The 27,190-nt window shown below is 53.5% G+C and overlaps 1 protein-coding gene across 3 annotated transcripts in view; it reads right to left on the bottom strand.

Moving 5' to 3' along the window:
- ZBTB16 (zinc finger and BTB domain containing 16) overlaps positions 1–27,190 on the bottom strand; it is a 186,826-nt gene that overhangs the window by 87,203 nt on the left and 72,433 nt on the right. For all 3 annotated transcript variants that reach the window (XM_002708425.5, XM_017343233.3, XM_051819548.2), the window contains exon 3: positions 5,191–5,288. In XM_002708425.5, the coding sequence (XP_002708471.1) occupies positions 5,191–5,288 (98 nt within the window). The remainder of the gene's footprint in view (positions 1–5,190; positions 5,289–27,190) is intronic.

Raw genomic sequence — 27,190 nt, 5'->3', positions numbered from 1 at the left:
GACCCAGGCCCCCCATGACAGACCCTGGCCACCTCCCGTCATTGCTAGAATCTGAAAATCTACGAGGCCAAGTCCATGTTCATCTCCCTGTGGTTGTGACTCAAAGGCCACAGCTCACAATGCCTGGGTAAGGGCACGGGAGCAGTGAGAGGAGGGAATCTGGCCCCGGGAGGGACCAACGGCCACAACAGGGCTATGTGGCCCTAACCAGGGCGGGGCTCTCCACACTCCAGCCGTGGCCAGCATGGGCTGCCCCCCTGACTCCCCCCAGGATGCCACCCAGTGCACATCAGAACGTCCCGCAGTCCCTTCTGCTCCTGTGTCCCTCCCTCTCCAGCTTGCAGCGGCTCCCCAGGGCTTCAGGGAAGCGCCAATCATTCTGCCACTCAAGGCCTTCTGCTGTTGTCCTGTCTCTCCTTGCACGCCCTGCACCCTTCTCCCTGTGCTGGGTGCTTTCAGCTGCTCTCCCCAGTTTGTCCAGGAGGGCCCTCCCCTGGAAGGGGGCCCCTCTGCCTGCACAGTTCCCTGGGCACCACGTCCTGCCACACTGCCCACACTCCATTCTTTTGGTGTGATCTCATGACGGAAACTCCCTGAGGGCAGGGATGCTACAGTGTTCTCCACCCTTCAGTGCACAGAGCCCGGCACGTGCCATGCGCCGAGTCTCACGGGACCCAGAAATGAATGGCGCTCCCAGCACAGGGCCAGGCCACCCAAACAGGCAAAGCCCTGGTAGCTTGCAGCCGAGTCCGCACCAGGGGCCAGCAGGGCTAGTGTGTGCTTGCTAACAATCCACCTGCCCATACGGGAAACACCACCACACCCAACTGCAGTCCCAGCCTGAGTCTGTGTCCTCTGCAGGGACAGAGAACAAGGAGAGGCAAAGAGATCATGGAGCCACTGATCCCACAGGGCCCAATCTCCACAAAGCAGCAAGGCAGCAGGGGTGGGGGTCCTCCGCACGCCCACAGGCACAGTCCTGTGCCCAAGCTTCACCCCCGCCCCAGGCCAGCTTAGCGAAGCCTCTGAGTCTGCCTTTCTTCCCAGTCCCAATATTCAAACCCTTCGGACCTCAAAAGCCACCTCTGTGCATCCAGACACCTCTTTAGTTCATGAGTTACTTTACTGCTGGTTCGCCGCAGCTTCTTGTTATCATCAGGTATGTCTCATAAACACTTGATTAGTTAACGCACTCAAATCTAAATAAAAACTCCAATTAAACTGAACATTCCCTACTACCATCTAGGATCTTAAAAACACATAAAAGAAAAAGAAGAAGAAAGTAAGAGAGAGAGAGGAGAGAGAAAGCACTGCGTCTCAGACAGGCCTCCTACAGAGCAAACTTCTAATTAAACAAATTGTCAATTTCAACACAAAGCAAACTGATTTAGGAGTATAAATTTAGTATTCCAGTCACTGGAAATAAGGCCCGCGTTGTGGATCTCCTGCAGGCTGATTCCATCCGATAGGAAACGCAGAACCGAGGAGGAAGCCAGGGAGAGGCTACGGAGCAGCAGGCAGGCGCATTCTCTGCCTCTCTCTTAAGAACATCTCGGCGGAATTCAGTGTGGCCTCTTCGCCAGCATCAGAGAAACTCGTTTCTTGCCTCTTCCTTCACCCCACCCCTACCAGATCAGAAAAAAAAAAAATTAATCGTGTATGATGACAAACTTGGCTCAGCACTCACTGTACATACTGTACCCACAAGTCTGGCTCGCAGCCAGGCCTGGCTGGGCGCCAGAACTACAATAACAAACACTGGCAGTGCTAGCCAAGAGAGGGGGCGGGGGCTGCGGCACGCAGAGCTAGCGAGGAAGTGAGCTCCACGCAGCGCCTCCGCCCGGCCCCACAGAACAGCAGGAACGAAGGGCAGCATGGAAGGGAGTGGCCGTGGCCCCCAGGCAGATCCGGGGCTCCTTTTCACAAAAGGGTCCCCAGGGTTCTGGAGTGACTGTCACCTTTCTAGGCTCCCCACTGCCTCCCCCAGTTAGCTCCTGTGCAATGGGTCTGCACTGTAGACCTGGAAACTGCTTGGTGCTATCAGCTGCCTGCACACACCTTCAAAGCAGAGCAGTAGCAAAATGCAAAATCTCAGCTTGTCCAATCAAACGTCTCTTCTAGAGCGTCACACTGTTTTGTGATCCGGCATCTGGGGGCAGCAATCGGAGCAGGTGGAACCTCCACCGGCATCTGTGAGGCCCAGCCTGATGCCCCAGCAAGGCCAGGACTCTCCAGCAAGCCCCAAGGTGAGCAACTGTGCAAGTGAGCCAGCCGCACTAAGCCCTCTGTGTTGTTTTGTTTCCAGGACACACCAGTGAGGGTGAGGGACCCGCTGGGGACATGGAAGAACCCAAAGATAAGAGTTGACTCTGCAGGCTGTGAGTGAAGCACCACCATGACTCATCACACCTGCTCAGCCCCAAATCCTCGATGCAGGACGAGTCATTCCACACAGCCAGCTGTGCTGCCCACAAAGCCCGGCATGCTAAGGGAAAGAAAAGTAGGAGCACGACCCAGCTCCCAAAGCCTCCAAGCATTCATATGGGACCACAGGACCTCAAGGTAGTGTCTCAAGTAGGACCGGGCAGCACTTCCCCAGGGAACCCCCAGCCCTACGGTGGCAGGGGTAGAGGGTAATAAAGCCACCTTCTCGTCTGATTGGGAGACCCTGAGCCCACCTCGAAGTACGAATGCAGCCCCTGCCCTCACTGGTGGCCCCTCCAACAGGGCAGCCGTGTGCTTCACAGGAGAGACAGTGGCTAACTCCCACCTGGCTGCCTGCCTGGAAGAAGGGGCAATGTGGACCAGTGGGGTCCAGGCTGCCCCCACAGTGAGCTCCTCAGAGGAGCCTAGAGTTCTCCTGAGTTGTTCCTCGGCCTCCCAGGCTGCACTCATTCATTCAGTAAACATTTGTTAACTCCAGGCAATACGCCAGACCCAATGAGGACAGATCCTGCCCCTGAAGGTCCATTAGAAGAGCAAAGGGAAAGCCACATTTACCAAGACCGATTGTACACAAAGCACAGCACTGAGTAGCTGACTGAATCTTACATCTCCAGATGGGCTCAGTGTTCTCATTTTACAGATTAAGAGACTGAGGCTCAGAGTTTACATTTCTTTCCAAGCTCACATCATCCAGAAGTGAGTGGCCAAATTCTTCCTACCATATCACTATGGCTTCCATGTGGGAGAGACAGGGCAAGACCATAAGTAACCATAACACGAGGAAGACAAGACTGAGCCCAAAGAGAGCTTCTGAAAAAGAAATGTGGGTACCCAGAGGAGGGCATGATTGCTTCTGGCTGGAGGGGGGAACTGCTGAGGATGGCATTGTCCAAGGGACGCTGGGAGACAGAGGAGAAGGACTGTCCTGAGCAGACGGTGGAGCGAGAACCACTCGGAGTCTCGGAGGACAGGAGCACCACCAGCAACCCCACAGGTGGACGAGCACAGCTGGTGCACCGAGCTCAAGGAACGGGTCACTGGGGCGAGTTCCCGAGAGGACAAGGGACCTTTAACAACAGGCCGGGAGGTGCAGGGCCCCCCAGGCCACTGAGGCAGGGGGCAAAAGGAACAATGGTGGGGCAGGGATGGCTAACCTGGGTGGCAGACCGTTCACAAAGCCACACGCTGAACTTTAAACAATGCCCACAGCTGAAGGGAAACAGGAAGCTACATGGTGCAGGAAAACAGCAGGAAAATAAGCAGCGATGAGCACCAAGCAGGTACTGCACACAGGGGTGCCTGGACTCGGGACTCTGGGCTGAGGCGAGAAGGGACCAGGCCGGTCCGGGGGCACAAGGGGTGGGGTGTGGAGGCCCCATGGGAGTGGAAGACACAGGGACCCCAGGGTGGAGCAGACACGCTGAGACGGACAGCTGCTGGCGGTAGTTGAGTCCCTGGATCTGGGAGATGGAAGAATGGGGCCCATGGGAGAGGGTCACATGGGCTCCGCAGCAAGGCAGCTAAGCTGAAGCAGAAGAGGCTGCGGCAGAGCCCATACACACCATGGCCACGGAGGGCTGGCTGGGGAGAAGGCAGAACCACATGGCTACCAGGCACGGAGTCTCTGGAGCGAGATGACAAGACAGCTTTGGGGAATGCACGGAGAGGGGATGAAGGCATACACTAAAGCCACTGACATTTATGAAATACCACTTCTATGCCAGGAATTTGCTACAGATGCCTCCACTATAGATTCTGCCACCTAATACACAAGAAAAAAAAATATATACACACAAATACACATATCTATACAAATACACAAATAACACATACACACACATGTATATGCGTTAGCAACCCTGCATTGACAGGGCTTCTCAAAATACATCTGGCCAAGGTCATACGGAAGCCCAGATCACCAACATGATCTGAACTCTCCCCAGCCCAACCCAGACGCCCATGCTCATTTCACAAGGCTCGAGCTTGCAGCAGTATGGGGAAAGAAGAGGTGGACCTGGGGGTTGTCTACATAAGGGGAGAGCAAGAGCAAGACCAGGTGAGAAGACGCTCCTGTCCTCAAGTGACTCCAAGACAGAAAGGCAAGCGAACTAGCACACCCCTGGCAGGGAGCTGTCGACGCCTCTACAGCTAAAGGCAGATGAGCCTCAGGGCTCGGGGCGGAGGCACCCAACCTGCTGGATCCTTCCCTTCCCTGGGAACACCCGGGCCTGCTGAATGTCGGGGGCCTTCTCCACTTTCCACGCCTCGTGGAGCAGAGCAGCTTTACCCAAACATGAGCAAAATTACCAGCAGCCACACAGTCGACCCCACTAGAATTGGATAAAATTAACTTGCAAAAGACAGCACGCTATAACTAGCTTTGTGTTCCAACCTTTCTATATCTATTTAATTAAAGGCTCCTGTATAATGTGAACCCAATAGTCAGATTCATTAGACAGTGAGAACCTAATTCCACTACTGTTTTGCTAATGAAACTGCAGCCTACTTCGGAAGGTAGATCACACAGGGCACTGGGTGCCCAACGACACCCTGGGAGGCCCAGGAGAGCATGAGGGTGGGTGCCTACAGATGGGCACATCATTGAGATGGATTTTCTGCTCTGAGAACCTGGAGGAGCTTCGGGGCAAAGTGGACCAAGGCTGGCACGGGGGACATCCAGGCCACAGCAGACTCTGAGCAGGGGTGCAGGTGGCCAAGTGGGCCAGTTGGGGCGTCCTCGCCTACCTGAATGAGCCAGTAAGTGCATTCTCAGGCGCAAACTATCCAGGAACCGCTTTCCGCAGAGCTCACACCCGTACGTCTTCATCCCACTGTGCAGCTTCCTGTAGGGGAAAGGAAAAGACAGGTTGCAGCTGCTCAGGCTGGACGGAGGCAGGCCCACCCCTACCTGGTGGCTTGGTGCTATCCCTCTACAGTAAGGAGGACAGCAGGCGGAGGGCAAGGCATGAATGGAGACACATCCTTGGGTCCCCAGGCTGCCTCAGCCACCCCTTTTACCCATGGACTGCTGCCAACTCAGGATTCTTTCCTGGTCTTGGCTAATGGACAGAGGAACAGAGCCCAGCCCACTGCTTTACCCGCAGGCACGCAGACCAAGGGGGAAAACCAGATCTAGTTTCAGAGGGAGGAAGGAAGAAGTACCCAGCATAACCAGACAGATGCTGAGAGGCCTGTTAGTCTCTCTACCTTCACCGTGCATGTGCCTGGCTCCCACTCCACCTAGGAGGTTCAGGGGAGCCGAACCTGTGTCTGACCTCTCTCTCCGGTGGCCATCCCAATGACAGGAGCAGGGGAGGTTCGTGAATAAGCCGATGGAGGAATCAATGTCTTTATGGACACAGGAGTATCCCCCCCCCCACCGATCATCCAGATGTTCCAGGAACTGCGGTGACTCCAGCAAACACCCCCAGTTGTAGAGCCTCTTCTCTCTCCTCTATGTCTTGTCCCAACAGAAAGAAGGGTTTCAAGAAACCAGATGACATTCTATACCCACAAGGTGGGAGCAGCATTGTAGGCTTTCCAAAGCACCTTCTCACACACCTTCTGCCATGACAATGATTCTGAGAGGTGGTCTGGAATGTGTGCTCAGCCCTGGGAAGACAGAGGCCCCTGCAACATCTGGCCACAGGCCCAGCCTGCAACAGCACAGCACGCCCACCCCAACTCCACATGCTGTGTTTGGTCATGAAGTAGCCATAAGCCCAGTAAGATGCAGGGAACCAGGCGGCTGGCAGCACGCCCCAGCCTGGGAGAGTCTCTGAGCCACCAGCTGCCCAGCCACCCACACTCCATTCTCAGGCCCTCCGTGCCTCCACCTCCGCCCTAGTCAGCACCTTCCTCACAACACCTCCAGGGCCCCTGGGCCAGAAGGAACAGGACAGGAAATGGCAGCCAGACACAGGTTCTGCGGGGTGGTGAGGTGGGCAGGAGAGAACAGAAGGTCCTCTCAGAGCCAGCAACCTATTGCAATCTGAATGCTGATGTGCCAAGACCGCATTAAAGTGCTGGGGACCTGAGGCTGCTGTGAGATAAAATGGGATGGGGCGAGCGGCAGCGGGTAATAGGCACTCAAGCCAGCAGCACCCAGATCTGGACGCCAGTGCCCACCTACTGCCACCACCTTCCGAATCCCAGAGTGAGAACCCAGCAGTGTGTCCAGGCCACATGGTCTCCTCGGTGAGCCCCCGGCCTGGCGCCCGGTCTGTGGCCATCACAGCGTGTGGTATCCAGTGCAGGCAGCCTTCTGCTAGGGTCACATACAGTTCTCTTCGCAGAACTCTTTCCCAACCACACTGTTTTATTTGCTTACTTTCTCTTGACCCCCTTGCCAAAGACAAATGATTTCTCAATCCCAAGTGCACGCAGGCGCATGCACACTCTCACACACACACACACACCCAGCCGTGACCCTGTAGGACACCCTCCTCCCCCTCCCCCTCATGTCATCTTGCTCTTGGCCATTGCTGATCCATCCAAATTGAGAAACAGTAACAGCGCAGAACATTTTACTGAACATTCTTAACTCCAAATATATTTCACAACACTGGGCACTGGGACATGTCCCAATCGTGTCTGGGGCACAGTATGTTTTTAAATATGTACCCAGGTGGGTGAGTGCATGTGCCTGCACGTTGAGTGCCTGCACGTTGAGTGCACGCACGCGCGCGCGCGCACACACACACACACACACACGAGCAGAGTCTTCCTGCCCTTGCTCAGGCACAACAGATGCTTGCTTTTTCATAGACATTCTGCAGAGTGGCAAAAGCTTGCATCACAAAGGGTGGGGCAAGTAAACTCACTTGCCCCGGCGAGACCTGGCGGGTGGCAGTGCAGGGGGTGCCGCTCCTTTTCCTCCTTTCCCTCGGTGGTGATGTGTTGGCGGTGCTCACCTCTCAGGGGTGGCTGTCAGGAGGGGCACCAGGGCAGACCCCCCCACCTGCTTTTGTTTTCCAAAAGGACTCCACAGTGCTCAGTCTTCAGATTCCAGGAGCCACCTCCAGGCTAAAGTCCCCTCATGGGCTCCCATCTCCTTCCCCAGGGTTCCAGGTCAAATCCCTCACCCTGGCCAACGCGCTTTGGGAATCCCCACTGCCTTCTCTAGATGCTGGTAGACCGGCCTAGCGGTGGGTGGAGGCAGACCGGCATGCTGTAAGGTGGTCATGCTTGCCCTTTTACTACAGAGGCAGCAGGGTGGAGGGAAGATGCCCAGCGAGCAAGACCCGACCCCTATCCTGACTCAGTCATGAGCTCACCTCAAGACAAGCCACCCTACCACATTCTCTCTATTCCTTCTCCCCTGTAATGAAGTGGAGGACGTCTGAACTTTGTTCATTCAAAAGTTGTACCCCGGGACCAGTGCTGTGGCATAGCAGGTTCAGCCACCACCTACAGTGCTGACTTCCCATGTGGGCACCAGTTTAGAGTCCCAGCTGCTCCTCTTCCAATCCAGCTCTCTGCTATGGCCTGGGAAAGCAGTAGAAGATGGCCCAAGTCCTTGGGCCCCTGCACCCGCATGGGAGACCTGGAAGAAGCTACTGGCTCCTGGCTTCAGATCGGCCCAGCTCCAGCTGTTGCAGCCATTTGGGAAGTGAACCAGTAGATGGAAGACCTCTCTCTCTCTTTCTCTCTCTCTCTTTGCCTCTGTCTCTCTGTAACTCTGCCTTTCAAATAAAAAAATCTTAAAAAAAAAAAAGTTTTTCCCCAGCCTCCAAGGAGTCCTCTGACGGACACAATGATTCTTCCTGAGCCATGCCCATCTGTCACCACCCACTGGGACACCCTCAGACATCTAGGTTGCCCAGTTAGGAAAGACCCAGCAAAACTCCAGACCCAACCCAGCAACTTATGCACTGTAAACCCTTCTGATCCAGGTGACCTGAGTTTCCTCCTTTATCCACTTGCTATTTACTTTTAGTAAGAAACTTCTAGAACTCATCACCAACCTTTCTTTGGAACCACTCTGTTGCCATGTGATCCCCAGTCTTCGAAGTCACAGCTGTCCTATCCTGTCCAATGCTCAGGGCAACTGCTTAAACTAACTCAGTGCCCGACATGGATACCAGGGCTGAGCACAGCATCCAGGTGAGTCTGTATGTGGGACAAGGACAAAGGTCTTGCCCCACAGGCAGAGCAGCCTGGACTCAGCACACAAAGTTCAGAAGATGAAAAGGGGAGGAGTTCCCGGGCTTCCAAGGAAGTTCAGCAGAACCCAGCCCTGGTTTACTGGCATCTTTACCGAGGGAAGACTGACAAGGATGGTTCTCCCCTTCACAGGACTTCCTGGAGCAGAACTGGAGTGTGTGCAAGGATTCAGCCATCAGTAGATTCTGTGGCACAGTCTGCAGAGTGGCCCATGTGGAAACCGAATGTCAGCTGGGTTCTAGAGCGTAAGTGCTAACTGGTACAAACCTGTGATCCATCCCTCTGTACACACCTTATCCCAGCACCAGCACCATGTCATGCAACTGCAAAGCATGTAGGTCAAAACGCAAACTCCGTCTACCTCTTTCTTCCTTACCACACACACGCACCTTTTCCCCACCTGGTGCTACCTTTTCACAGCTCAGCTGCTCATGGCCATCTGAGGTCATCAGCCTCCACTGCCACACAGGAAAGGAGAACAGCTGGGCACATCTGTGTGCCTTTCTTCATACTGTCTGGTGGATGAGGGAGTTTTCACCCACCCTTCTCTCAGAAGAAGCCACCCAGAAAAGAACGTGGTTCCAGCATGGCGCAAGCATCTCTACCCCTTACTCAATGGGGAATCCGTCTCCCCATGAGTCAGCTCCTTCCTGTCCGTGTCTAGGGAGCAAAGTCAAGTTCTCCCCTACCCTCCGTGGTGACCCCACCCAGGCTGCACCTCACCCATTAGGTCAACTCACTTGGCACAGAACAGATTTTTACTTCTGTCCACAGCTAAGGGGAGAAACATTAACTTCTGGCAAGTTCCTATCTATATCCTCAAGAAACCTAACTCACTGTTAAGAAATTAGAGCTGAATGAATCTGGGCCTTTTAGCAAGTAACTGAAGGATCATTTCTTCCCACCAACTCTTAACTCCCACTAGTAAAACCAGGCGAGCAAGGCCCAAGCGCATCATCTGAACCACCCTCGAGCCACTGCAAGTCTGAAAACCCACAGAGATCCTGTCTGGTTTGGACTGCACACTTCACATCGAAGGAAGCCGTGTCTGTGTCTTCTTTTCTTGAGAAGACCAAGTCTCGAAGCGATTGCTCAACTCTGCTGAAGACATCCCTCTGCACAGAGTAGAGGCGAGGGCGTTCCCCTGCTGAGGCCAGCAGTGTTCCAACTACAACAGCTCCCCAGGCAGCCTCCAGTGCAGAACGGGACCACATGCACTGGGCTCCTGGAGTCCACACGAGGAAAGCCCAGGGCTACTACACAGTGGCGTGAAGCCTGAGCCTGAGCCCCATCTCCCATCTCCCGGGGGAGCCTCCGTCAAGCCTGAGTGACAGCAAGGAAAGACCATCTCCAAGCCCCACCCTCCTCTCCTGCAGCCCCACAGTCGGCGGTCCTCTGTGCCGGTGTCTCCTCTCTGCAGGAGGGGCTCAGCCCACTTCCAACTCAGGCAGCCGAAGACCAAGGAAAGATGGCAGGAGAGGGCCTCACTGTACCACCAAGGGCCCAGAGCAAAAGGCCAGCGACCCCAGCTGGCTGAGAGAGAGGGGCTCGAGGCCCAGCACTACCCATGCCACATTTCCTTCTGAGTTCCTCTGCCCAGAGACAAATGGCACGGTTGGAACCAACCAGCAGGCAGTGATGGTTCAGGGACAGAATTCTCAGTTCCAGCAACCCAACCTCACTCTCCTACTGCCAAGATGAAACTGCCTGGCTGTGAGTTTTGCTAGACAGAATGGTGCTAGGAGCTAGGGGCCAGGGGCTAGGGGCTAGGGGCTAGGGGCTAGGGGCTAGGACCCGTACTTGGAGAACGTGAGAGGGCGGCAGCTCCACGGCTGGACCACCCACTCCTGAATGAGGAAGAAAGAAGTGGGGGATCCACCTGCAAGGGCTTCTGCAAGATCCTGTTTTCCTCGTTCTCAGCTTAACGACCAACAGCCAAACCAGGTCTGTGCATCCTGGAAGTCCTTTACATTCACTCTATCCTCGGTTTGAGGCTGCTCCACACACAGAAGTCACCCCTTCCTGACCCCACAACTGTCACTCGATCAGCTCAGGGTTTCTAAGGTCCTCAGGACAGAAGGAGAGGGACATATCTGTGGTGGAGATCCAAATCAAGATCTAAATGACACCCCCACCCCACCCCCAAAAAAGCCTGCTACGCACACGAGAACCAACAGCCTCCAACATGTTCTAGCTCCCAGGAGACCCCAGCATCCCACAAACAACCTGGTCCTGGTCCTGGTCCTGTCTGGAGCAGGGCTCGAAGGCCAGTTGGCCCTGACAAGCTACCACGCCTCCCCATGGACGGCGGCACTCAGCAGGTCCTATCCCAGGGCTCCAGCAATGTTCTCTGTCTCAAAGGCAGCCACTGACTCTTCAGCTCGGCGGAAAAATGACCTCACCTTGGCCTCCCTTTTCCAAGCAGACGGGGAACCGAGAGAGGGAAGGGCATACACAGCTCGGCAAAGGGCATACTCATCTTCCCCGAACCTTCATGCAACTTCATACACCTACCTGCAGTGTCTGTCTACAGTTCACTCAAATGCAAAAGTCCATATAGCATCCTGTGCTCTAATTTTAACAGGAAGCAGTGACTAAAAAGGAATTAGGCTTTCAAGAATTTCACCCCAGGCCGGCGCCGCGGCTCACTAGGCTAATCCTCCACCTGCGGCACTGGCACACCTTGTTCTAGTCTCGGTCGGGGCGCTGGATTCTGTCCTGGTTGCTCCTCTTCCAGGCCAGCTCTCTGCTGTGACCTGGGAGTGCAGTGGAGGATGGCCCACGTGCTTGGGCCCTGCACCTGCATGGGAGACCAGGAAGAAGCACCTGGCTCCTGGCTTCAGATCAGCACAGTGCGCCAGCCACAGTGTGTGGCCACAGCGGCCATTGAGGGGTGAACCAACGGAAAAGGAAGACCTTTCTCTCTGTCTCTCTCACTGTCCACTCTGCCTGTCAAAACAAAAAAAAAAAAAAAAAAAAAGAATTTCACCCCAAAAGCTTCTCCCAGGGAGCCTGCAGCTGTTCCCCTATTCTCACGGAGCCCTCCACCTCACAGCCAGAGAAGGTTCCACTCGGGAATGTTCCCTACCTTCTACAGGTGACATTAGATCTTCCCAAGAAACGTCTCCTAATGCTGTCAATAGTGCTGTATTCCAGGCCAGGCCACTCGTCACATCCAGTGTCATTCTTACATAGCTTCTTGGAACATCAAGTTTGTAATTCAAGACTAAGCCATTCAAACATTCTGCAAAATGTAAGCTCCCTGAGGACAGGATCCACATCTTTATCTCTGTCTTCAATGCCCTCGGCACTGGTTCAGGCAGCCAGGGCAGGAACATGAGAAGCTATGGCTAGTGAAACAAGCTCCTGGCACCCTCAGACAAAGGGACACCTTGCCACTAAATTTCAGCTCCAGAACCCCCAGAACAGCAAGGGAGACCCAGTTCCCCACGGGAGAAAGAAAAGGGACAGTTATAATCATGGGTGGGAAATGGGTCACTTTCATTTTCTCAAGGCATAAAGGAAATTATCCTTTTACTTGCTTATTTTTTTTTAATGTTGAGATTAGACAGTCGTTTGACAAGCTGCGAATGTTTAGTTGGTATTACCACAAATTATCCTTCCAGCAATAGAGTTCGTTGCTCCCTGACTAGTCAATATTAATAAACATTACTGAATGCTTTTACAACACAATTTATTTTTTAATATGGCTCTTTATGTATGCCGTAAAGTAAATATACCAATAAAAGCCAAAGATCTCAAACAACAGATTTAAAAAACAACCAAGAACTAACCAAATGCTAGCTAATGCCTTGCATGCTGCATGTATGGGGGAGGGGAGCCCAGCAGGTGCCTTTCTGCTGGGAATCCCAGGCAGCAGAGTTAAGGAAGATCGGTGTCCATTTCATTGTCTTTGGAGCCTTTTAAAGGGAAAGGGAAATATTATCAAACAGGCCATGTATTCCCAAGGATCTTCTAGATAAAAAGCATGGTATGTTGATCTCACATACGTATACCTATTGATCGGGCTGGGGGCAAGAGACATGGTTTACACTCTAGCTCTACTGGTGACCATCAGGTCACCCTGGCCAAACCACATGCCCTCCCCAGAGTTGAGTTTACGTCTTTGCAACAAGGCAAGGGTTGAGCTAGATGATTGCTTAGGTTCTTTCCAATCTGGTTTACAAAACTGAAAGGCTGTGGGGTTGACAGGGTGTGTGCCAGGTGGATAAAGCTCCTTCATGGAGGACCCATCTCTGATTCATCTGCTCCATCTTTTGTCATTAATCCCAAAACATAGTAGGGGCTCAGGCCATTTTTGCTGAATGAATGGACAAAGGAGGAGAGTTTAAGGGAAACACTTAGATGGGGGGGGGAGATACCCACCATCTCCTACACAGCCACCCAACCAACCCACACACATCCACATGCTAGAACACTTGTTCCTGTCGTCGGAAAGAGGAGCCCTCCCTGGGCCTGGTAGAAAGAAGCATGCCCCCTGCATTGGCCTAGGATCAAGGCCAATCTGTAGCTGGCTGCAGAGTGGAAGGCACTGTCCTGAGCCCCACAATTCTAGGGAGGACAATGGCATTCCCCGCGGCTGCAACCACCCCAAGTACAGTACTTGCAGATAAGGCTGCCTGCCAGTGTTAACACACGATGTCAGAAATGACAAAGGGACTAATCTCACTGCAGCAAGCGCTCAGGCAGGGACCTTGGTGGCTGCTGCACACCAGGAGGCCTGGGCTTCGAGCTCTTACGTAACCAGCCCTTTGTTTTACAATACTGAGTTCTCCAAAGTCATTTATTTGAAATATCTCTATCAACAAATTTCACCAAGAACAAAAGTTTTTCATTTGGGCATCGGGGCTGTGGGGTGATCTTATCGCACACAATCTCATACAGTCTCTTTCAACAAGGTCTTAGCGTGCTTATCTGTGAGGTTCCTGGTAGCCAAATATGATTGAAATGTTCTATTTATGCTCACTGGATTAAGGAGATGTTGCAAAACGGCACAAAAACCTGGCAGATGTAAGCAAGGTATTACAGCCCGCCAGTTAAGATCTGAAGGGAAGAGATCAATACCCACTTTTGTAGTTTTCTTTCTTTTCCTTTTTCTTTTAAGAAACCAGAAAAGTTGGGCTTTTAGAAAAAGGAAGAGGAAAAATAGTAAAATGCCTTCAGATTTATTGCTTCTCTGAGCCTCTTTCCAAGCCCAGAACAGGGCACCATGTTGCACGCTGGATGATGTCAGCCCAGGGAAACAAAAATAAAGCCAAAATATCCTCTCCAGCCCCTGAAAGGCCCTATAAGGGAATTCAACGATGGTTACAGATGAACAGAGTTTTTGTTGTTCTTGCCTCCCACACAAGGCTTTTAACCAGCACAAATAGCCAATTTCTGGGAAAACAGTTTTCAAAAAGCTGCAGACTTTTTCTTTCCCTCCTTCGCCTGGGGTGCGTGGAGGCAACAGCTTTGTCTCCTGGTTATCTCGGCTCGGTTTTGACATTTCCACTTTAGCCAGGAAGCCCAGCTGCTGCCCCCAGGTCCCACGCACCAGCCACGCCGACATGGAGACCGCTGAGCATCACTGAGGGCTATTAAAGGCCTCCGAAGAACGTTTCTTTGGAATCAGACCATTCCGAAAACCTTCGTAACGCCTACTGCCGCCTCCTTTCTGCTTTAGGACCCTGAAGATTAAATTACTTCTCCGGGAAGCGTCCGAGCTGAAGAGCCATCACTCTAAGCCATCAGTTAGGAGCACGAGGCTGGGCCGACTACCTGGACGGACACCAAGACACGCTGTGAAAGCAAACACCACTTCAATGGAGAAGAAGGCAAAAACCAAATAGTCACTTGCATCTTTCACGGGTTGTTTTCTTGTAGAAAAATGCAAAAATAATAAATAAATCTAGTCGATGGAGGTTTTAGAATACTGGGATCGGTGTGTTTGTATTTCCTGAAGATCATCTCAGCTACCCCAAGGCTGGGCGAGGGGCTGTAGGAATGCTTTGTGGATAGATGATGGGGGCTGGACTCTTCCCAGTGCAGGAAAACCATCAGCTAGAGGGGAGACACACGGCATGCCTGCACACAGCTTGACCTAACCACAGGGAGTCAAGAACAGAAACACCGCTAGGAGGAGAGGGAAGCTGACAGATGGCCCCCAGCTCCCAGCACCCACAGACAAGCTGGGCCTCAGAGGGACTCTGCACCTCCCACCCTCCACCCGGTATCCATGATACCTACTGTGTGCCAGGCCCTGGGCAAGTCACTGTACTGGATGCGTGGCTCGTCTGGGGAGGTTCCCCATCGACACTCTTCCCCATTAATGCACTTCACTGATTTCCTTGATCCCACTTAACACAATTTGGTTTCTTAGGTATTCTTGATCTCTATTAGACTGTAAATATCTGCTGTGTGTTTGGGGCTGGTGGCAGGCCTGGGACAGAGCAGGCAGTCCCCACATTTCTCTAAGTAACAGTTTTACTGTAAGATACCGTAAGATCGCCCCAGAAGTGCACCACTCCAGTGGTTTCTGGTGTATTCACAGAACTGCATCACTATCACTATCTAATTCCAGAATATTCTCATCACCTTAAAAAGAAACTCTGTGCCTATTAGCAGTCACTTCCCTTTCCCTTCAAGCCTAGCCCCGGGCAAAACTCATCTACCATCTCCCTCTTTAGATGTGCCTATTTTGAAGATTTTGTACACATGGAATCCTACAGCATGTGTCCTTTTGAGTCTGGCTTCTTTCCCACAACGTGCTGTTTCGAGTTTCATCCCAACCGTCGCTTGCATCAGGGCTTCGTTCCTTTGCACTGAACGGCAGGATTCCATCGTCAGCAGGTCCACGCTCCATCTACCCCCTCACCTGCGGGCAGACCCTGAGCTCTTTCCCTCTTCCTACCATCTCGGAGCCGCACTGGCACGAACAGTCGTGTAACAGCGAATCCATGGCCATATGCTTTCCCTTCTCGCTGTTGTGCACCTAGGGGTGGAACTCCCGGGTCTTTTGGTACCTCTGCGTCTAACCTTTCACGGACCTGCCAGAGTACGTCCCAGAGCAGCTGCTGTGCCATTCGCCACTCCCCTCAGCAACAGAGGAGGCGGCTAATTCTCAGTACGCTCTGGACCACAGGACTAAGTGACGGAAGTCCTCCTCTGCTGAGAGAGCCCCCAGAGAAGGAGATACCGCTTCCAGGCTCCTTTGGTCAATCAGCATCTTCATCTGCGTGCCACTTGAGTTCTATAGGCACCCCAAAGAAAGCCATTTATGTTGGGTTCATCTCAGAGAGGATCAAACGAAGCAAAGCAAAGCAAAAACACCAGACACAGCTCAAAGTAAATCACATATGTGATTTCAAGCCCTACCCTCCAGCCCACATCCAGCCTCAGTAATTGAATAATGCACACTCCTTACTCAGATTCAGTTGAAAAATAGGAGCAGGATCCCCTGTCCCGTTTTGATGCAGCCAAGGGAGCCTGATCTGTGTGCCCTTGATGGGAAGGGTGCAGACAGACTCAGTAAACACTTAAAAGCTCACGAGCAAATAAAAAAGTTCCCCAGATAAATTCAAGGAGACAGGGCCACGGAACTGGCACCTGTGGAGAAGATGGGAAAGCCACGAGCAAGCCGTGGCCTCTTTGCCTAAGCCCGGTGGAGTAAGCAGGGTGTCCCCTGCGTGCCTAAGTTCTGTTCAATGCTCCCCAAACTTCTTTTCCTGCCTCTGCGAAAGAGGGCAGCCGTAGTCCTTTCTGCACAGACTCCTGGCAAAGAACAAACAAACAAAGGCTGGGACGGAGCAAGGCCCTTTGCAAGCTGCAGGTAATTAAAACAGCCTGTAAATGCCCCGGCAGAAAGCACTTCAAAGACACGGTAATTCCAGCAATGGCCAGTCAAGACTGTGTGGTGTAAAAATTATGAGTTTTCCCAACGGGGAGCTTTGTGTGAAAAGGACAGGGGTTGGTGGCAAAGGGAGGGTGAGCCACTCAGAGAAGGTCTACAATTGGTGTCCATGCCCAGTGTGCGCGGGATGGGGTGTGTGTGTGTGTGTGTGTGTGGCGCACACATGCAGGCCAGAGAAAGGGGCCTGTGTGCATGTGTGTGTGAGAGCACACATTTATCAAGGCCCAGACGGTCCAAGCGTGTGGGCATGGAGATAAAAGGGAAAATAAAATAAGAGCAGCAAATCCGCATCCTCTTCCCCGCTGGGCCTTGTTTTCATGGGGAGAAGGACCAGGCAGCCTGCGCACGCCTCTGGCTCCTAACGTGCAAGACTGCCGAGCACACGGGCACCAAGGCCCAGCAGCAGCTCCCCGGATACGAGCACCTGGGTCTCACAGTCAGACACACCGTAGCCAGCAACACGCTGCAGGTTCTGCTCCCTGGAACACAGGATGGAGATACGGAGGCTTGACCTTGACTGTGGCTGCCTTTGCTAAGCCCCTGTGCCACTTGCCTTGGCACCCCGTGTTTAGATGAAGTAGTGACCAGTCCCTGAGCTGTGCACATGAGAATGGTGGCTACAGCTCTGATGCACGGGGACTCTGGCCCTGGTTCTTATGGCACGTGACACAGAAAACCCAAACTGACAACCAGCACTGACTCCCTGGCTACACACACTTTTGGAAAAACAGGTACATGCTAGCAGGTTTTCTTTTGTTTGTTTTGTTTCTGTATTTTCCCTGCAGACACCTGATTGTCCCAAAGGTACACTTCCCTAGGCAGGAGGGCCAGCAGCAACCCCAGGAAGCCTTCACCAGCTGACCTCCTCGGCCCCCACGGCTGGTCCCCATCCTACCCCATCTCCCCCGTGTTTACAGTTGCACAAATGGCCCTAGAGTACATCTACCAGCTTCCCTGTCTGTCCAGCGAGAGGGGCAGCAACCTGAAGTCGGAGCTTGACCTCACCTATCTCTGCATTCTCAAGCCCAGCAAAGGCGTGGCATTCATGGGAGCTCAGAAACACGCTGTCATGGGCCAGATGCATGGTGGGTGAGTCTCGACCACACCGAGTGCAATAAATACACCAGAACCTAGATGGCTACAGCATAGGACCCCTCACCCCCGGCAGCCGGCGGAACATTCAGCTGGCCCGCAGCAGGCTCCGTGCCCACACGGGGACCCAGGGAGCAGCCCCTGCCTGCCAGGGTGGCAGAAAAAGCAACGGCTGCCCACTGGCTTTATCTCTCCTTAAACAAAACCCTCCCTCACACCCCACTCACTCACTCCTCCCTGACATTGCTGGCCTCAGGCCCACACACAAAGACATCCTGCACTATTTTCATCTCCTGAGCTTCCACTCCTCCCTCCCCTGTGTGCAGATGAGAAAGGAAAGACCCCTTCTAATGCAAGGGGAAGGGGAAAGGGAAGCCAAGTGGAATCCTTCCTGAAGGGGCCACAACCCCACGAGGAGCCTGCTCCTCCCCAGTCTCCTCCCCTCCTCCTCCCCCTCCCCCGCCTCCATCCTCCCTTCTCGCCATTCAACACAAGATGCATGGATTTTGGACATTTGATTACTTCTAAGTATATATTTTTCCCCCAAATAGACTGAATACAATGGTTAGGAAATGTGACAGAAAACTATTCTCAGCCATTTATTGCCTTAATACCCACCTTTGTCCAACAGGCAGTTTTGACAACAGCGATAAATTCCAAATTTATGTCAACAGAGCATATGTTGAACACCTCATTTCTGAGCTAAAGCGGCATGCTGCCCTATAAATCACCGTTCTGTTTGAAATGAAAGTAGATTACAGGCCTGTGTTATTGAGCAGTTAGAGCTATAGTCATATAAATCAGAACTTTTAACTCTAGGCAATCCGTTGTGCAATTAACTAAAGGGTACTTTGTCATTTCAAGGCTTGTGCACAGACTTGGCAGGGCACAGAGCTACTGGGGAAGAGGGTGGGAAGGAAAACAAAGTTCTGAGGCAACAGGAAAGTTGTCAGCGGCAGCCTCCAGCCCCTGCCCCCAGCCCTGCTTGGTCCTGCAGCCGCCACCCCAAGAACCTGCCAAGGTTGTGTACTGGCAAGGACAAGCTCATCAGTAGCATCTGCCCAAAGACGACCCCATACATCATCACCAAGTCACCTCTAGGAATCCAAATGCCTTTTCATTCATCCATCAAGCATTTCCTGAGCACAAGCCTTGTGCATATACATCAGCTCAGGTGCTGAGATGATGACGCCAGAGCCGTGGGGGCTGATGCAAGTCCTGCAAACAGCCACTATCTACGTGACGCTGGCGAGGAAGAAGCAGAAGCACATTTGCACAAGACGGAGGTGAGCCTTGCCCGTCTGTTCATTCTTCCTCTCCTCACATGCTCAGAGCGGCCCAGGAGGCAGCGATTATTTCTGTATCTGTTTTTCTGAGAAGAAAATAGAAGCCCCAAGGATGCCATGGCCTTGAAGCTCGTAACTGGCAGAGCTTGACACAGCCAGTTAGTAGATGAAGACACGCAAGATCTCAGACTCGGGTGCCAGCCCTACTGGAAAATTCCACGCCCACAAAGTACTAGCTCGAAGACACCTGGATTCTCCAAGTCTCAGTCTTCTCACCTGTCAAATGGGGTGGTAGCAGTGACTTCAGAAGGCAGATGAATGAGACCGTGTAGGCAGAACAACCAGCATGGTGCTAAGAACACAACATGTTGAATAAATTTAAGCAGGTGCAAGGCCGAGGAAGAAGAAAGACAGGCCCTCGTTCCCCGGCCAGTCCATAGCCAACCACACAGAGAGCTGGAGAAGGAGACAGAGCTGGAATCCAGAAAGGAGAATGTGGTGCTAAGGCCAGCATGTCCACAAACACCCAGCACCACGGATGATGTGCAGACAAGGAGTGGCCAGCCAGCAGCTGCTGTTGCTGGAGATGTCTCAGGACACGGTGAGACCCAGCTTGTCCTCTCAGGGACTCTGTAGGCTGGGAAGGGCTCCTCTACCCATGGTTGGGAACACTAACAAAAAAGCTTCAGCTGAGGGCAAGAGTCCCATGGGATGGAGGTTTGACTTGAGCCAAGGGTTACGGTTAGGAATGAGCAGGTCCTGCTGGCCCAGCCCTCGGGAGCTACCTTACCCACAGTGGGCAGGTGGGGGAGCGGGTGGGGATAAGCTTACAGGGGTGCTAGAGCAGGCTGGATCATGCAGAGTCCTAGGAAGAAGGCTGCAGTCTACGATCTCCGTGCTGTTGTCAATGGGTAACTGCTGAAACCCTGCTCTGAACAATGGAGGTGGCTGGGCGTGGCGGGGTTCATGGAAGGAGACACACAAGATTGCCCAAATCCTAAACTGAGAATGAGGGCACTTCTACAGACAGCAGTTAGGTCAGCCTTCCAGAATACAATTCCAGTGCAGTACCACTACCATATCCCTGTAAGACGCTTCTGTTCCCTAAGAAGGAACAAGCAAACAGAGGTGGAGCAAACCACCTATCTCAAGCAACTGCCTGCCACAGATGCCTGCCTCCTCAGAGCATAGCTTACTGTGGCAGAGAATCAAAAGAGCCATTGCTTCTGGTTGCTAAAGCAATCATCTCCTCATCGAAATGCAGAAGGCAGGGGCAAGTGTTGTGATAAAGCAGGTTGGCCGGCGCCGTGGCTCACTAGGCTAATCCTCTGCCTGTGGTGCCGGCACTCCGGGTTCTAGTCCCGGTCAGAGTGCCAGATTCTGTCCCGGTTGCCCCTCTTCCAGTCCAGCTCTCTGCTGTGGCCCGGGAGTGCAGTGGAGGATGTCCCAAGTCCTTGGGCCCTGCACCCCAGGGGAGACCAGGATAAGTACCTGGCTCCTGCCTTCGGCTGCAGCAGCCATTGTGGGGTGAACCAATGGAAAAGGAAGACCTTTCTCTCTGTCTCTCTCACTGTCCACTCTGCCTGTCAAAAAACAAAAACAAAAACAAAACAAAAAAAGCTGCCACTTGCAATGCTAGCATCCTATATTGGAGTACAGTGGAGTCCTGGCTATTCTGCTTAGGATCCAGCTTCCTGCTAACACATCTGGGAAGGCAGTGGAAGATGGCCCAAGTGCTTGGGTCCCTGACACTCATGATGAAGACCCAAATGCGGTTCCTGGCTCCTGGCTGGCCCAGACCTGGCTGTAGTGGCCATTTGGGAAGTGAACCAGCAGATGAAAGCTTCCCCCCCACCCTAGTCTTTTGATTAATAAATCTTGAAAAACAACAAGAACGCAGATGGTAGCAAGAATGGGCAGCAGGGGAACTCTGCCGTGCTAGTTCTTCCTGTTTAGCCCTGAGCTGGCTACCAGCTCAACACGGCTGAGGCCAACACTCCTCAGGTCTTCCTGTCCCTCATGAGTGAGGACAGGCTGAGAATCAATTAGGGACTCATCTGGAATACGGAAAGAGACAACAAAGGCATGAGACACCAACTCATCCACCTAAAGCCTTCACTGAAGAAAGAAGACAGCACAGAAAACACCAGAAACCAACCCTTGCTCACGTGGTCCCCCGACTGCAATTGCAACACCCAGAGTGGGTGGAAATCAAAAGCTCAGAGGCCTTCGGAGGAGGACGGCTCCAGACCGAGCTCAGAAGACACGAAAGAAGCCGGCGCCGTGGCTCAGTAGGCTAATCCTCCGCTTGGCGGCGCCGGCACACCGGGTTCTAGTCCCGGTCGGGGCGCCGGATCCTGTCCCAGTTGCCCCTCTTCCAGGCCAGCTCTCTGCTGTGGCCAGGGAGTGCAGTGGAGGATGGCCCAAGTGCTTGGCCCCTGCACCCCAAGGGAGACCAGGAGAAGTACCTGGCTCCTGCCATCGGATCAGTGCGGTGCGCCGGCCGCAGCATGCCAGCCGCGGCGGCCATTGGAGGGTGAACCAACGGCAAAAAGGAAGACCTTTCTCTCTGTCTCTCTCTCTCACTGTCCACTCCGCCTGTCAAAAAAAAAAAAAAAAAAAAAAAAAAAAAGAAGAAGAAGAAGAAGAAGAAGGGAGTGAGCAGCACTGGTTCCAGGCACTCTAAGTCCATGCACACACATGCTGCCCACCCAACGCAAGGCGTGCTGACGACCACCGTGGAGAGCTGCAGAGAAACGTCCACCATCTCCTGGCTGTGCCCTCGAGGAGCTTAGTCAAGTAGGGGACACAAGACACACACATGAAGAAGACAGGACAGTGCAGGCCAGCAGCGCATGACAAGAACAGGGGAGACAGGTGGCTCAATGCTAGATGACGAGGCCCGAAGGCTGTGAACGCAGACCCCGCACGAGAGAAGCCGAGCGCAGCCTTTTCTCTCTGTAAGGTTTGTCACCATCTGGGAGGCTCGGATCCAATTCCAAAGCCCTCAGCACCCCTCCTGCAGCTCGTATATCCCCTGCTGGCCTTCACTGCAAAATGTTAAGTCTACCAAAACTCAATACGAACCCCACCCACCCTGCAATCACACGTCCTGTTTTTCTCCAGGATGGCAGGGCCTAGGGTGAAGATTCATACTGCCCCAAGGGCTGCAGGCACCAGTCCACACTGTCTATCTGCTCTCCTCCAGCTTACAAGGGGAGGACTGGCAGACGGGCCTGCCGCAGCTCTGCTGCCCGCGGCCACCCGGGTGCCTGACAGGCATTCCTCTACAGGCCCCCAGGCCGTGCCCTGCCAGCTGCCTTCCCTATGAGTCTGGCAAGGAGCTGTGCCTGCCTGGGCAGCCCTCTCTCTGCCGCTCACCAATGCAGAGCACGGGGCTGACCGCACTGAGAGCACGGGGCAGGATCTCCTCCCAAGTCTGCCCCTGTTCCCTGGAGGAAGTGGGAGACCCCCATCAGAAAGCCCCCTGCCTCAACGCAGTAGCTCTCCACAACCTGTGCTGCACTGGCTTTCCCACGGCCTCCATCCTGTTCTCTCCGCCTTTACAAAGAGAGGGCCACGGTCAACCGTAATGAAATAAGCAGTAATAGACTGGGCAGGGAACTTCATCTCCTTTCCAGAAGATACAATCACATTCACACGCTAATTGCCGTGCTGGGAGCCTCCGGGCCTCTCTCCACAAGCAGGTAGAAAGGATGTGGAGGTGTCGTGGCCTGTATATAAATACAACACCCATATCGCGTCACCTCGGTACACCCAGCAAGGGCATGGCCGAGCCCCTCCTCCAGCGAGGCTGAGAGATGGAGTGGACCACAGGGAGCCTTCCCACCCTCCTCGTCTACTCTCCACTTCCCCTCCACCCTAGAGGGCTCTTCCTTGGGGCGCCTGGGCGAGGAGAGCAACAGAGGCCCCTTTAACGGGCTGTCGGCTGTGACCTTAACCAGGACGGTGAGCTTCAATCTCTCTTTTGGTAGATGACAGCAACAGACTTCCGACGGTAGAGAAGGGTCTGCCTCCTGAACAATGTCCCCCAAAAGTCACCGCTGCACGCAGGAAACAAGAGGGCCCAGAGGCGACGTCTGGGTCTATGATAGCCTCACCTTGGAGAAGCTGAGTCCTCTAGCCGGGAAGGTCCCCCGGCCTTCTATGTGTCCAGGAACAAACGCACCCTAGCCTTCCACACACATCGCCTACACTATACTTGAGAACATCCCCCAAATACATGCCACGTAGAACACGGAACAGCTGTGGGGCACTGGACGACAGGAGAACACGTTAAGTGTGAGAACAGGGTGCGTCACCCAGAGATGGCGCACGAGGACGACCGCCAGCGGGGCTCCACGCACGCCTCTTCCAGGAAAACCGCAATGCCCAAGACCAGTCGTCACCAGGAGATGTCATTCACAGGTGCCACCATGGAAGATCAACTGTCCAACCCCCAGCCTTTGGCAGGCAACCCTCCGCTCAGTGCGCACCTTCATTCACCTTGGAAAGCTGCGCACTCTAGCTACCACCGCAAGTCACCCACAGCTCCCAGCACTAGAAGGCGAGAGCCTCAATATTCCAAAGCCAGTACGGGGCACAAGGTGACTATGAGATCCTACATGGACACGTGCACGCTCTACGCCTCGGTTTCCCCACCTGTACAATAATGAAGTTCTTTCCAACACTGCCAGCATGGGGACGGGTCTGTGAGCCACGAGCTCATGAGTCCCTCCCTTACGGGCACAACAGTTGGGACAACTCAAGCCAGACAGCACTTGCACAGCTACCTCTGGGTGGCCCCACACAGAGCACCCTCACTTTCCAAACAGTGGGAAGTGACTTTCACAGCATGACCACGTGGGATCCAAAGGATAATGCTATTATCTTCAGCACTTCCTGGGAGAATCCACTTCTTTTTAAAACTGCACTCAGGCTGTTCACACAGTAAAGAGAAGGTGGGAAGAAGGACTGGCGAGGAGGGTCGGGAAGGACGCTGGCACTGCAGAAGGCACTCTGGCTGGGGTCCAAGCCTGAGGATGCCATGCACACTTCTGCCCTTACTCACTCGGAGCCCCCAGCAGGAGAGTGCACACTCACAAAGTGACTTCACAGCCCAGGAGAAAGAGGTGAGTCCATGGAAGAGGCAGGAGAACGGCAGATCTCTTTTCTTCTCGGAGCTGAACAAGAAGGCTGGATACGGGTCCACCCTGCCTGGGTTTCCAGGTAAAAAGCTGCTCCCTGTTGCAGAAGCCCCCAAAAACTACAAAAGGAAGAGTACTGGTTCCCATGTCCCCAGGGATGAGCCATCAAGCTCCTTCTGCTTCATTTTTGTGGCACTGTTGGTTGCTACAACAAATTGTCACAAACTTAGCGGCTTAAAACAACACAAAGGGGGCCAGTGTTGTGGTACCATGGGTTAAGCCGCCAATTGTGATACCAGAATCCTCCATCAGAGTGCTGGTTTGAGTCATGGATGCTCTGCTTCCAATCCAGCTTCCTGTGAATGCCCCGGGAAGGCAGAGGGTGATGACCCACGTGGGAGACCTGGATAGAGTTCCTGGCTCCTGGCTTCAGCCTGGCCCAGTCCTGGCTGTTGCAGCCATTTGGGAGGGAACCAGCAGATGGGAGATTTCTGTCTCTCCCTATATGTCGTTCTGCCTTTCAAATGAAATAATCTGTTAATACACAGACACAAGCCTATTATCTTACAGTCCTGTAGGTAAGGAGTTTGAAATGGGTCCCCCTGGGCCAGAATCAAGGTGTTGCCTGCCATGTGGCTTCTGCAGGGTTGAGGGGAGATTCTGTCCCCCACCTCCTGCAGCCCCCAGAGACCGCCCTCACTGCTGGGCCCATGGCTCAGGCCTCCCCTTGGCTCACTCTTCCTTCTGTGACTCTTGACACTGGCTCGTCTCCCTCCTCATCCATGTGTAGAGACCCTGCGGTTACACTGAGTACAACAGACTCACCTGGATAGGTTGGGACGTCTACCTAAGGTCAGCCGACCAGCAGCTTTTCTTCCCCTGTGATATCCTAATGGGCTCCAAAGATTAGGACAGGGACATCACAAACTGTACATCTTCAGGAGCAGAGTTTTCTGTCCCAATCTGCCTGATACCCAGCACCTGCCACACTGGACATCACAGCAGCCCCTCAGGGCTCTCTCCTAAGGAGGTGGGTGTCCCGTGGAGGACCCCAGTCGGTGTCCCGTGCACTGCTGGAGCACTACAGTGATCCCCTGGGTACACTCATCTCTGCATGTACACCTGTGCGCAGGCTCATGGTCTCAACCCCAGAGGGAAGCAACTATAGTGCACACCCCTTGTCCTCCCATCCAATGCACCTGGCACAACTCTGCACACTGAATGACTCCCTCAGTACTGGTGGCTTATCTGATCCTAGGACCAATAATCCCACCTAGGGGTTATCCAGGTTCCGGAACGAGGGAATTGCTCCCTCTTAGTTTTGGAATTAACCCGAAAGGTATTTATTTTAAAAAGCACAGACCAGTGTGTATCACACAATAGACACTTAATAAAAGTTTTCCATTTTTCTTCTCTGTCTCTGGTTCCATTCCTTTCACCCATTTTCATGATTTAAAAAGTGACTTCACAGACATGGAGGCAGGCAAATATGTAAGAACCAGCAACAAGGCTTTCAGAAAATACCATTATGGATTTTCTGTTCTTCCATCCTGGCCTACATTCTACCCACCAACTTGGGGGGGTCACAGGAGCCCTAAATTTCACCTCTGTCAAATACTCAACCACATGGCCCAAGCCAGATAAATAAAATGCTGGGTCCACTTCCAGCAGCAAGCATTAGATGACCCCATTCGCTACAAAGAGCAAACACCCCTTTCCTCACCTTCACAACTTGCCCACGAACCCAAAAGCCTCTATTCCCCAGCCTGCCTTTCACTGCCACTGCATCTGGAAACCAAGAAGTGAAAGGGGGTAGGGGAAGACTCCTCGCAAAGCCACGGTGAGGAAATCCAGCTCTGCCTTGTGGGAACGCAACCTGCGTCGGGAGATCAAACCCAAGCCGCCAGAAGTTTGCCAATCCCTTTTCCCTGCACCTACTTGGCACCAAGACAAACACCAGGGGCAGAGCAGAAGGCAAAGGCAGCGAAGCTACGCAGCTCCCAGAGTCCTTCCAATCAAGTGTGCGGCCGTATTTGGATGACGTTCAGCACTTTTCACAGAGCCACCCCTGCTCAGCACAGCCTTCCCGAGCCCATGCTAGGTGCACGCCTGCGTGTCTCAGGAACCACATTTCGCACCCGCCGGCCTCGCCACTCTGGGCACTGCTAAAAAGTGGGGCCACTGAGTCACCTCCACGGGAGATGGGAATACAAGGGTCTTTAAAAAGTCCATGGAAAAGGAGTATTACGGGGGAGAGGAGGCATGGATTTCACAATTTTTGCACTAGATTTACCTTTTAATTCCATTTTCCAGGAGCTCTCTGAAGTTCCCTCTCGCTCCCCCAGCCTGTGGGGGGCTCTCTTCAGAGTGAGCTCCTTACCTGGGATAGGGCACTCTGATGCCACAATCTGGCTCTGAGCCTGGGCTGTGGTCCTCTGAAGTCACAACAGGTTTGTGTGGACCGTGGGGCTGAGCCAGCCAAGCACCTGTGCCGGGGGGTGCGGGGGAGCTCACTGAGGCTGCCAGGAGAGCCACTTCTACTGACGCTCACCTGCCAGGAGACCCATTTCCTTTACCTAAGGTCCCAGCCCTAGCAAGCCACGGCCAAGACCTCCGAGGCCGACGTTCCTGCTTAAATGTGGGGTCACTGCAGGGACCATAGTGAGAGGGCCCAGGAGGAACCTCACCAGCCCTGATGGCTGCCACCTTTACAGACTCCAGCCTGGAGCTCAGGCCTTGACAGGCAAGCACCCTTCTGGGCCTCAAAGCTGTTGCTTTTTCAATTCCAAGATCAGACTGGACTTAGGAGAAGGTGGGTCCCCTCCTCCCAGTGGCTACCAGGACTCAGCAAAGGAGGCACCATGGAAAACGCAGATGGGGACCTTCGAGTGGATGACCCCACGGGCACCCAGCCAGGCTGAGCAGCACCATGAGGTGAAGAAAGGGGCGGGGCAGGCCTGGTGAGCAGCCAACTCCTCCAAGTCAGGGCAGTCAGTCGTTAGGACTGAAAAGTACACCCTACGCATCTTATAAACGGACTCATTCACCACCAAGAGAACCCGGGCACCTCAAAGAGGCGGGGCCCCAGCGGATGCCATGAAGGAGGGAGCGGAGAGATGGATGGGCAGCAGTTTGGGTTTTGG

This window comes from Oryctolagus cuniculus, chromosome 1 (assembly GCF_964237555.1).
Source record: "Oryctolagus cuniculus chromosome 1, mOryCun1.1, whole genome shotgun sequence".
Taxonomy (NCBI): Eukaryota; Metazoa; Chordata; class Mammalia; order Lagomorpha; family Leporidae; genus Oryctolagus; species Oryctolagus cuniculus.
The sequence above is the reverse complement of the archived record's forward strand: the minus strand, read 5'-3'. Positions and strand labels throughout refer to the sequence as shown.